The 12,128-nt window shown below is 39.1% G+C and overlaps 1 protein-coding gene and 4 non-coding genes across 5 annotated transcripts; 1 reads left to right on the forward strand and 4 right to left on the reverse strand.

The window, feature by feature from the left end:
- Positions 1 to 1,782: 1,782 nt before the first annotated feature.
- On the reverse strand, positions 1,783 to 7,551 carry kncn (kinocilin). Its single transcript, XM_018676621.2, has 5 exons — positions 6,783 to 7,551; positions 4,691 to 4,759; positions 4,432 to 4,503; positions 3,662 to 3,755; positions 1,783 to 2,145 (listed from the first exon to the last, which is right to left on the reverse strand). The coding sequence occupies exons 1-5, from the start codon at positions 6,928 to 6,930 to the stop codon at positions 2,070 to 2,072; spliced, it is 459 nt and encodes a 152-aa protein (XP_018532137.1). The 5' UTR covers positions 6,931 to 7,551; the 3' UTR covers positions 1,783 to 2,069.
- Positions 7,552 to 9,234: 1,683 nt separating this feature from the next.
- On the reverse strand, positions 9,235 to 9,306 carry trnag-ucc (transfer RNA glycine (anticodon UCC)). Its single transcript has one exon. It is a non-coding gene; the product is annotated as a tRNA-Gly (tRNA).
- Positions 9,307 to 9,640: 334 nt separating this feature from the next.
- trnai-aau (transfer RNA isoleucine (anticodon AAU)) lies at positions 9,641 to 9,714 on the reverse strand. The gene has a single exon. It is a non-coding gene; the product is annotated as a tRNA-Ile (tRNA).
- Positions 9,715 to 10,044: 330 nt separating this feature from the next.
- On the forward strand, positions 10,045 to 10,116 carry trnaw-cca (transfer RNA tryptophan (anticodon CCA)). Its single transcript has one exon. It is a non-coding gene; the product is annotated as a tRNA-Trp (tRNA).
- A 593-nt stretch (positions 10,117 to 10,709) lies between these two features.
- On the reverse strand, positions 10,710 to 10,781 carry trnap-agg (transfer RNA proline (anticodon AGG)). Its single transcript has one exon. It is a non-coding gene; the product is annotated as a tRNA-Pro (tRNA).
- Positions 10,782 to 12,128: the final 1,347 nt, after the last annotated feature.

Genomic DNA, 12,128 nt, shown 5'->3' on the forward strand with positions numbered 1-12,128 from the left:
GTAGGGGATGATAAAGGTGAAGGCTATTACTTTTATTTTACTTGTTGCTGATTTTTCAATAGTAACGATGTCTTTTGAAAACACTAATTTCCCTTTGAAATTTGCATTAAAAGTATATTATTTACTATCACTGTCAGGCTATAGTTGCTTGATGGAGCCTGATGAACAGCAGTTCTCTATTTAATGGCCTTTTTATCATAACCTTGAATTAAATGATGCAACTCTCCAGGCAGTAAGTGGGCATAATGATGATCAATAAATCATAAGGAGTTCACAAAAACAAGCTTTAGGTCCCCATTTTCTGCCAGTTGATTCATTAATACAACAGTTAAAATATCAGTTATTATTTATGTTCATAAATAATGAGTGCAGTGTGAATCCAACAACCCAAATCTGCAGCTGTAAATATGTTATTTGTGACTCTGTTGTAGTCAGTCATGAACTGTCCTGCAGCCCTGGCAACACCAAAGGTAATTAACCCAATTAGGTAATTAATTGATATATAAAAAATGTTTATCGATTAATTGATAAAATTAGTAACAACCTAAGTTAGAATTCTTTTATATAACGTGCCTTTTTAAAGAGTGGAACTAATAAAACCGTAAAAGCTGAGAGTAAAAGTTCATTCTTAACCTTGGAAATAGCAGTTTGACAAAAACATCTTAACTCGAGGTCCACTTTCCTTTTTTCCTTCTAAAACTCAAGTTCCATATAGAAGTCATTTTATTAAAACTTTCTATGTTGTCAAAACAATCCCAAATCATGGTCTGGTTACTGTCTAGCGGACATTACCAACCCTGGAAATCGTACAGCAAGTCTTGAAAGCTTAGGAGCAAGAGTTACTGAATCTTAAATTGGGATTGTTTTGTTGGCTGCTGTTCACACAGTTTAAATTCTGTTATTGTGTTCATCTTAAGAAAGAGACCACTGACACCTGTGGTTTGCATCCAGCTGTAGTTGTGGCATATCAAAGGGTCAGTTTAACATATTATGAAGAATTTTGTTCCAGAAATTTATTCAGGATGTCTGTGGATTATCCAGAGGAACCAGGACATTGTTTTTGGGAAGACATGTTGTTTTTATGTTTCTCTAAACATATTTTCTGTGCTGGGATAGGTTAGAGTGTATGGCTGGATGCCTGAAAATATTTCAAATTGTTTATACCTTCTGGTTTTCAATCTTGTTTTTATTCGGGTGGTTTCTGTAAATATATATGTATATCCACATGTTTCACTTGTCAGGCCCTTTAACCCCAATCTGGATGATGTTCAATTAAGTGTTCATTATGTGTCCCTCCAGTTTTAAACTTCATGCAGACACAGAGGGACTGTGGCGAGGCATTGTGATTTGAAGCCTGACAATCAAACTGCTGGTTGTCATCAAGGCTCTGCAGACTCCTCAGGCTCCTGTTGCTGAGACCCATCAACACAGCCTGGCATTATTCAGCCTCACAGCACGTTAAGCTTTTTGTCAGAGCACAGCGTTCTTCCCTGTGCTACTTCCCATGCAGCAGCCGTTCTGCCTGCGCCGTCCTGAATATCAATGTATTATGTTTCACTGCAGGGGTGCAGTTCACTGTGTGCATGCAACAGACACAGCTATTTGTGTATGCGTGTATGTGTGTGTGTGTGTGTGTGTGTGTGTGCGTGTGTGTGTGTATAACATGTATTCCCATTTGTTTTGCTCATGACGAATACAAGCTGGGGAACTTGAGCTAAATTGTGTATGAGTCCCATCATCTCATAACGACCATAATAGTTTCTTAATTGGTGGCTGAGAACATTGTGTGATGATGAGATGAGCTGATAGCAAGTGGGACTACAGCGCTTAATTTTCTTCACTCAGTGTCAGGAAGAATGGAAATACTTCACCAACAATCACTATTTAATCTTCAGTTTATCAGACCACTGAAGTACAATATCATGATCTAAACAGATAGTACTGCTGATACAAGAAATCTACAGAAAAACAATGATCTAACATCTTTTGTCTAACATTAGAAAGAAACCAAATGACACTAATTAGCTAGGAAGTTGAATAATATTGGTCACTCAGATCATCTGATGACGTCAAGGCAGGTCTTGATCAGAAGGCAACTGCTTTTGTTTCCGCCTAGATAAGACGTCTGGCATGTCTGAAGACGTCCTGCAATAGACCAAAGCATGAGTCACATAGGTAATATGTCTTCCTTCCATTTGAGACAACCTATATTACTTTATTCCCCAAAGTCATCCGCGCTTCTGTCATTTTACAGAGCTATGAAATGACTCAACAACCATAAATAGCATATTAATACATTGTCTGGCTGGTTTGAATAGTAAGTCAGGCTTTAGACAGCAAAGCCTGACTTAAAATCTCTGTGGCTATTTTCAAATATATTCAGTTTAAGCTGTTGCTTTATGCCTAAACTGGAAATCAGTAGTAGACTGTTTAGAGCATTAGTTAAATAACCAAAGTAGTTATATGGATTATTCCCCAGGATGATATAAACATAAATGAAAAAATGCACCTTTCTAGCTTTAAGCATTAAAATGACATTCTTTTAACAATTGCCACTCACAGGTTTGTGAAGTCCTGGGTTACTGTGGCAACTGCATCCAAAGTGATTGTTTGACTATCAAAAGGAGGTGATACATTATAATGTTCACTTTTGAAAGTCCCTCTTTTCTTCTCTAAATGGCTCGGACAAGCAACAAAGGAGCACATGCTCTTATGTAAGGTGTTTTGGCTGTTCTACAGACAATTTTGTTCATATCAAAAAAACGTCTCGAACTTGCAAAAATAATAAGTTTACTACCTACCTGTCCTCTTTCAACTATAGACTAACAAAGTGGAGCAGATGTAGAAATGTTGACAGACAAGATTCATTTCCTAAAAGAAAAAAACCTTTCTTTTTCACTCTAACATTATTAAATTAAAATAACTGATTTATGTTCCGACTGATGTCGATCTGACGACAGATCGCTTTTTGGATCAAAGCTCAAATAAATGCATATTCTGCATAAACTGGAAACTGATACTGTAAGTAAGGATTTGGGATAGGAGGCAACAAGTAAATTATGGATAAAACTGAGCCCAGAGTTGACCCCTGAGGGATCAGCAGAAGTCGTATAATTTATACTCCTACGCTACACCTGCTGGTTCTCCCAGTGTTTAGGTCGGGTATGCAGATTGTAAAGTCTCGCAGATCATGTAAATCAGTCAATTAGACACTTCCTCTTTGAATGATCTTGGGCATGTATTTGTGTGTGCATGTATTTTTTTAGAGGTATGAGTGTGCGTCTTATTTTTTCATGCAATATTTTGGATTACTTTTATATGTAAGGACATGTAATGCTGCATATATTATGTTTTAATCAACATGTCGACAGAACACTGATAATGAATATATCTGCAAATTGTTCACTGTTCTTTCTACAACAACTGTGGAAAAACCTGAATAAAGTATAGTTAAATTTAGTCTATTAAAGCACTTTGAGAGGGAAACATTATGATCTTTAAGGTTTGGAAATGACTGTGGTTGTGAACCCGACTGTCTGGTGTTTAGGTCACCATCTACCTCCCCATCCTGCCCATCCTTAACTGCACTACATAGATGTCTCACTGCTGAATATGAACATGATTTGCACTGAGACAGACAGTGTTGGTTTCAATCTCATACCCCTCATCTGGGTTGGTCTCTGCCATCGGTCCCCCCTCCACAAAGGTTCCCATACGACTCTTAGAACGTTCCAGATTTAATTGACTCTGAGTCCCTGTAAGACCATGAGAGAACACATAAACACACAGCAACAGTCAGTATAACTTTTATATAACTGCAGTCGCTCCCTTCTTCAGCTCAGGCAAACCTGTGTGCTTATGCAGGAACGTCTCCAAAGATAAAATGACCATAAAACTCTTAATATGATTAAGAGTTAAACCTGATGTCTCTTAACATAAGTCCCACACTTCAGTTTTAAAAAACCACATGTACCTACGAATGACCTCTATGTTACCTCTATGGGGGACACAGTTTTTAATTTGAATATACATATTACTTTATCTCATTTCTTTTTTTTTTACTTTTTTCTTTTCATTAGCTCTTCTTTTGAAACATTTTTAATGCATTTCATATGGTCTGGTTGCTCAGCACTAAAACCATGTCTTATGATTTGTGTGTAATTATTATTATCTTTTTTAACTATTATTATCTCTCTTTTTAAAAGAGATGGCTGATGCTCTGCAATTACCTCATAGACACAACATCTCTCTCACTGGCGTTAATCCAGTGTACAGACAAGTGTCAGATTTGTTTTTAACAAATATCCGACACACACTGAATGGCTCAGTATCAAGTAGCTGAACATTATCCCTTTGAATGTTACGCGATAGGTCTATTGATTAGTGGCTTTTTCGGTTTAGGAAAAGGCCGCCTCAGACGCTCACACTCACCTTCTCGTCTTAGCGTATCTATCGGTTGTTCGGGAGCGGGGTTGGCAACCGTAGGGTGCACTCTGAAGTTTCCTGAGAGGTTAAGAAGTATTCTGAGCCAAAAGGTTTCTTGGATAGAGCAAATGTTATTCTTTAATCAACGTAGCGGACAAATTTAAGCTGCCATATTTATCACTACATGATGGCTTGTGTGATGGAGCAACAAGATGTTTAAGTGTAATTAAATCTTTAATTTTTAAATAATGGAATAAAGACTTACCAAAGGATGGGAGAATATGGTTGATGTTCAGCCAGGCTTTTATGAAGGGGTAGATCGATATGAGCAGGCCTGGAGAGCAGAGGCCATGATTACTTTGATAAATGATAAAGTAACACTGGTTTTACTCTGAGAAAAATCTCATTATTACGGGATATAAAATGTCACTGTGCTATAAAACCATAAATCTAAGCACATGCACAGTCTAATTTATGACAGTCTGCTCATTTCATTTCTCCAAATGTTTGAAATACAACCTGCTGCTACTGCCTGTGAGCCACACCAAGCTAACAGGAAGTTCATTCAAGTTCCCATACTTGCAGACGTCACGACCACCGATAAGATTGTTGGATGAGATATCTATTCACAGACTGTAATTGTCTTGACAAAGCCTTCAGATTAGTTCTAGTGTATCTCACAGATACAGTGTGTGATGTTTTCTTTCCCTGCTCAACTCCAAGTATACAGTAATATCTGAAACCACAGGGCTTGTGTGCCTCTCAGTGGCACTCGGCTCCAATTCAACACAGTTATTGATTTCCCTTATGAGCCAGAAGAGCTGGCATTAAACCCTGGCAGGTCCTGAGGGTGGCTGTGATGCATGTCTGTGCTTAAAATGTCATGAAACTGCAGAAGGAGTGAAAAGAATCTGCCGAGAACACTCTGTTCATGCTCATTAGTCAGCCTATGTGTTGGAGGAGGCATCATGATGGCACGCAAGCCCCAAAACACATAATTAGATGCTACTTAGCTGCACAAGTGCTGCCAGAGTGAATGTCTCTGTCAAACTGCTGCGCACAGTTCTGATTTGCCAACTTCTTGTGCACATTAGGAAGATAGATTAATTATTGAAAGCTGATCAAATTGTCAGTGAGAATGTATTTCACATTAACTATGCATGTCGATGTTGTCTTCCTCCCAGATCAAAAGCCCTGTCCTTTGCTCTTTCTTTTTGTCTCTCTCTCCCCGAAAGCAGTTATAGCACTCCTTTATCTTGGCAGTGCAAGTACTCCGGCTATCAGTGGGTTCCAGTTACACTGTTGTATCAGATGATGACATGGTGTGTTTTTCAAGAACGGTTGATGGAAAAAGTCACAGGCCACAGATCTTTGTTTTTAGCATTTTTTAAGAACAAATTTCCTGTCAGTCAAGTATGTCCTCCTTGAACCAGGAAGCACTTTTGAACCCTTGTCTGTTACTGACACTATCTTCACCTCTTTGCTGTATGTGGTCTCACAGATCCCTATGAATTTATGTAAAAATAATATCTGCAAAATCAATCTTCAAATGCACACTTTCACATCTGACCTCATTAAAGCTCAATATGCAGTAAAGTATTTAAGCACTTACTTTATCACACCAAAAAAGGAAATATTTCATGTTCTATATTATCCATGATATAAAACTCATTCACAAACAAGGGTACAAGTATCAAGATGATAAGATGCTTTGTTAAAGCAACAAAATGAAACTTTGATGAACAGCCATGAGTGGTAATTAACTCTGCTGGGCTTCAAGTCCAAGCATTTTTATTTTCTTTGTATAGAGAGCAAAGCCTATCAATTGCTCCAGAGCTCTGACTGTGTAATCCCTCTCATTGAACTGAAACATGGCTGAACAGTGTAAATTCCTCATGATCCAGTTTACAGAGCCAGAAGTGCTGTCGCTGTAACAAACACACCAAACTCTGTTCAGGATTCTTGATATTTTCATGACTTCTAAGTCTTTTTAACTCATCTGTTGTCCAGTATTACTCTTGAATTTGCTAAGCCTGATTCCAGTGGTTGAAGCCTCTGACTATCACTCAGTTTGTCCAGTCATAAATTTATATAGCGCAAGATCAGGCTGTTATTTTAAGGTCAAACAGTTACATAATGTTGTTTTTAGTATGTTTTTTTAAGCTGTTACAGAGGACCCAGGGTCTCCAGAACCTCAGTCAAGATATTATGGTTAATCCACTATCACACTATAAAATCTTATCACAATATTCAGTCAAAAAGCAATCAAGACAATCAGTAACTTAAACAATACCTTCCCCACAACTGGGTCAGTCATTCCTAAAAAAAAGAAGCGTTTCACACGCACACACACTCACCGAGGCCTCCTGCTCCCAGGAAGATACCTCCTACAGCATCAGCATCACACTCCCTGGACACCCCAATGATGATGCAGCCCGCCACGATGCCGAGCAGGGATGAACCCACCCGTAGCCCATGGTACTCCCCGACGCTGATGGGGTTCATTCAGCAGGTGGAGGCCCCCCCACCTGCCCCACACACACACACACACACACACAGTGACCAGTCCTGACACCGTGCTCTACTATGACTTGGGCACCCGCACCTGCCACTGGCAACTTTACTGTCATCTGCATGAGCCTCACCCCTCCCGTGTTTCACTGTCTCCAACACAGAGACACTTTCGCTGCCTGAGCCTCCGTCTCCATTCTCTGTTGCTCAAGACGTCTCATGCATCTTTAAAGACGGAGCTCTGGTTTCCATTGCCACCGAAAATTAGAAAGCTCGAGGCGTTGACTCTCATGACAGCGATACGCGTGCCACAAATCTGATCACAGCCCTCTTCCTACCAGCACTGGCATCCAGTATCAGTGAACGCCTCGAGTGTAATTTACAAAAAAATGTGAACATTAAAGCAACAGCTGTGCTGCTGGCTTGGACACGTGCAGTGCGTCAAGGACTTAAAAGTAAGACACAGTAGTATGACTACAAGGGCAGAACAGCAGAGAGACAAAAAGGAGAGAGGTGGGAGGGCAGAGAGAGAAGGAGAATATGTGCTACTTGTGTGATTTGTCGGCGAGCTTGAAGGGAATGTGTAATGAAAGGTTCAGAGAGTCCTCTACGGTGGGGGCCCGAGGCCATCCACAAAGGCCTGCAGTTGCCATAGGAATAGCATATCCATGGCAACAGAGGGAAAAACAGAGTAAGCAGGATTAACACCGGTGAATAGGATAACAAATGAATTTACTGGGTGGAGGAAAAACAGTGACATATTTCCTGCTCAACAAATAAACTCCCTCCATCTTTCTCTAGAGCCACATGGCTAAATCTATTATTGATCAGTTTGTGTGCGTCTGTGTGTGTGTGTGTGTGTGTGTGTGTGTGTGTGTGTGTGTACTGTTGCTTAAAACAATAAAAAACTTTTAAAAAAACAAACAAAAAAAAAACTTTGGGGATTATGGGGTAGAAGTCACGCAGATACCTCTATCAGGATGCTAAGTGAGATGAAGGTTTTGAGGAAAAAAACAAGAAAACATAAGCTGCTAGAGTCAGAGTCAGATTTTTTCAGAATGAGTTCAAACAATACATTGTCAATAAAGTAAAGCAATTGCAATAAGGCCAGAACAGGTAGAACAGAGCTCAGTACATTCTCATGCCTATGCACACCTGACCATTCACTATGATGGAGAGCAAGCACAGCTGTCTGTTTTTTGTTTGATGCTGCAGCATGCTTTCTTCAAAGTCTCTGAGGAAGGTATGGTGTGGATGAAATAAAATCTGAACTGCACATCCAGTACTCTAAAGTGGTCCTGCTTTTTACTAAGTCATTATATGTTCTTTAGTGTCTATCAGAAATTCAAGCACACCTCCTTTGAGGCTATATGAGCTGGGAGATGATACAATCTTGAAGCAAAATTGGTGTTAGGAAAATTTCTGGGCAACTAAAAAGAAATCTGTGGCCTTGTACTTTGGGAGGGAACACAACAATATGAGATGACCATTCAGTTATTACAGGCCTTGATGTCTTGTACTGAAGTGACATACTATTTCCAGTGTTCACATGATGAACACAGTAAATGGCCAGTTTCCTTCCATCACCTCACCTTGAGATATCAGTGTGGTATAATAACACGTGAAGCAATGACCCCAAATGTTTTTAATGGCACAAATTTAACTTTTCTCTCTAACGTCTTTGAGGTCACTAGCACCCTGCAAACACAAGTATTCTTTCAAGGGATGTGGGTCTCTGGGGATTCTTGATTGCTCAAAGAAATATGATTGGGATGAGCACATAACTTTAAAGATAAACTAAGGATACATTTAACTTGTACAAAAAACAGATCTGATGAAATTGGTGCATAATTTTATATCACTTGTTGCAATCTGTCTGTAAGACTTTATCAAATATCTCTTGTCACCCCATTTTTAATTACTTCTGCAGCAATACCGAATACACAACTGAAACATTAATGCAGTGACAGCCATCATGCACAACTGTGCAAAAATATTAACTGATATATTTCATGTATTTGAAAAAGCAACAATGATTTTCCACAACCTGGCTACCCAAGAATTGTTATTGTTAATGGCTAACTGTTGTGTAAAGCATCAGTAAATAATTTATTAACCATTAGTAAAGCCATTAATCACACCTCATCATATAACCTTTAGTAATGGCAGGAGACAATGTTACCACTGTAAAATAACAAGACATTATTAACAGCTACAGATCTGTATATGCAGCAGTTACCTTTCACGATTGCTGCTTTATCTGGTTGGGGAAAAAAAAAAAAAAAAAAAAAAAAGTTTTGCGTTGGCCGGGAATCGAACCCGGGTCAACTGCTTGGAAGGCAGCTATGCTAACCACTATACCACCAACGCCTTGAAAAAGCCCCTCTGAAGACCCGTTATTGTTTTCATCTCACACCCACGGATCACATATTTTGAGTTGTTACTTTTTTTATTTATGAGAAGAAATTCCATTTTTTTTTTTTTTTTTAAATTCCCTTGTGTCCAAACGCTGCAAAACCACCGCCCCAAGGGCACCTCAGATAATGATCTCGGTTGATGGGAGACAGAGTCATGATAAAAATGGAAAGTAATAACTGACAGTATGTTCTCACTGCTGCACAACGTTACATCTGTACTGAGGATGCAAAATACAGTTTTTCATAGTACATAACTACTGTAGTAGACAACTCACAAAAAGGGATGATGGCCCGTACGGGGATCGAACCCGCGACCTTGGCGTTATTAGCACCACGCTCTAACCAACTGAGCTAACCGGCCAGTCGTTAGCTAAATGGGTAGCATTGCCATATGACAAAAGACTCACAGGTATCTTTTAGCAGTACTTTGCTGCTTTCAACAAGACGATACACAGAAGAACCTCCTCATTGAACCATATATTGTTTTTGACGCCTCCACTTCTTGAACCGATATCTCAAATGCATATATCACTAACCTTCTGTTCTAACGTTGAATGTCTTTTGTTCTCGTTCTTTTTCTGAGGTGATAAGCGCATTCGTGGCGAAAAGCGAGCAATTCAATAAAGAAAAAAGAAAACGTAGACGTAGACGTGGCCGTTTATATACCATGACTACCCCACGAGGAATATAAGACCTCGTGGCGCAACGGTAGCGCGTCTGACTCCAGATCAGAAGGTTGCGTGTTCAAATCACGTCGGGGTCAATTGTTTTGTTCCTGTTTTATATTCAGTTAGTAAGATTTATTTCTCCAGTCTCTAACACCTCTAATGCACCCTACATCCTCCCACTAACTAGCAAGTATTACACGCATTTCTCTCTGCAATGGATATACAATGTTCTTGTAGTGTATGGTATATTTAAAAAATCCGTCTTTATTGTGTTTATGCAGTAGGTTAGGATTAGCTATACCTTTTTCATGACATATCAAAATGTTAATTACCTTTTAACACTAGTATTGAACCATTTTTGTCATTGTTTATATGTAAATTAATTGTTATAGACAGCAGTAATTGACTGACACAAAAGATGCATATCTTTTATATAGAAATTTATAAAAAAAACAAAAAAAAAACAAAAACACACACACACACACACACACACACATACGCGCGCGGATTTCTAGTGCTACCCATAAATCCAACCAGGTGACAGGGGAAGAGTAAAGTCTGCAATAACTCACACTCACTTACATAACATTTACCTGCGGCACACTGTCAGAGTCTCAGAGCTATAAACATTAAGCTGTTAAAAATCAAATGGGAGTTTTCCGACACCTAAGGGAAGAACAAAAAAGGAGGGCTCGTCCGGGATTTGAACCCGGGACCTCTCGCACCCTAAGCGAGAATCATACCCCTAGACCAACGAGCCAGCTGGCTCACAAAACCCGCTGAAGGCTTCAGGAAATTTCCAAATGCTTGATATCTTCGTTGTTAAGTAATAACTCTTACAATCCAGGGTTTCCCAAATCTTCAACAACGCAGAACTCAATCCAGTCTCCTAGGACCGGGAGTACTTTTCATAATCAATCCGATGACAATGTGAATTCGCTGTACATTGAAAGTACGTTATAACGAAATGAGAAAAATTATGTCTTTTTGACGCCATAACACCAGAAAAATTTTTTATTCATGAGAGCCCTCGTTTGTGTCTTTTCCTACATAACGAATGATTTAATATTTATAATTAGCGAACTTAACCAATCAATTTCAGTCGTAGAAACTTTGTTAGCATTAGCTAATTATTAGCATATTGTGTTAACTAGGTCCTGTTGGCATTATTAGCAAAATCACATACCTAAATCCACAAGGTAAAGTTTTGGCAAAGACTCTTGACGACTTGCTGTGACTGCAGCGCAGACAGCCGGACACTCAGGCCCGCCACACCTGGCTCTGTGACGACACTGGTTGGTTGTACCTGAATTATAGCAGGAGGCCCACTCATATATTATGTAAATTGCCACTTTGACAGCTCTAGAGTTGTGTAAGCTTAAAAGTTAATTCGTTATATTGTGTAAAGATGTTGAAACAACTGCACAGTGATGTTGGGACCTGTTCATATTTGTATGTATTTGTACACAGTCACCTCAAGGTTCCCACTGAGGAGAGTGCACATGACCCTAGAGAATAACTCAAACACATGCTGATGTGTAGGAATAATATCAGACTGTTGGTTATCCCTGTATCAACTGACTTGTGGTAATTTGATTAAACACAGCTTTGTCCAGCAAAATGGATAAAGTGAGGGCACTATAAACCAAAAATAGTAACGGTGTTAGATTATGACACAGGGCCCCAAATAAATCAGCTAAAAATGCAGGACCCACCTTAGTTTATATTGTTTTAGTGCAAGTAGTTTGGTTTACTTTAGATTACTAAAACCACCTGAAGCGCAGTAAACAGTGGGTTTTTGAAGCCTTTTAAGGCCCAGAGGCAGTTTCCCTCTGAGCCTGGTTGGTTATCCACCTTTGGCCCATGATGGTGATGGGCTGCAGATAAGCTGTAGGTGAATTATAACAGAAGTGACACCAGCTACATAAAAAGCAATGTAATTGTTCTATATACACTAAAATTAGAAAGTAAGAATAAGACATCAGTGAATTAAAAATTATTATTATGGAAAGCAACGTTGAAATACTTCTTTAACAAATAAACACAGGGGGAAAAAAACGACCATACTAATTAAACAACAAAAAACAAAATAATATTTTAAAAGCTA

The sequence above is a fragment of the Lates calcarifer genome, linkage group LG4, assembly GCF_001640805.2.
Source record: "Lates calcarifer isolate ASB-BC8 linkage group LG4, TLL_Latcal_v3, whole genome shotgun sequence".
Classification (NCBI taxonomy): domain Eukaryota; kingdom Metazoa; phylum Chordata; class Actinopteri; family Centropomidae; genus Lates; species Lates calcarifer.

Bases quoted from the DNA above. Each gene is read 5' to 3' on its own strand.
- kncn (XM_018676621.2), bottom strand. From the start codon at position 6,930: ATGAACCCCATCAGCGTCGGGGAGTACCATGGGCTACGGGTGGGTTCA. The intron at 4,760-6,782 runs GTGAGTGTGTGT...TCTGCTCTCCAG, and splicing joins CCTGGGAGCAGGAGGCCTCG to GCCTGCTCATATCGATCTAC. The intron at 3,756-4,431 runs GTGAGTGTGAGC...ATGGTCTTACAG, and splicing joins AGATACGCTAAGACGAGAAG to GGACTCAGAGTCAATTAAAT.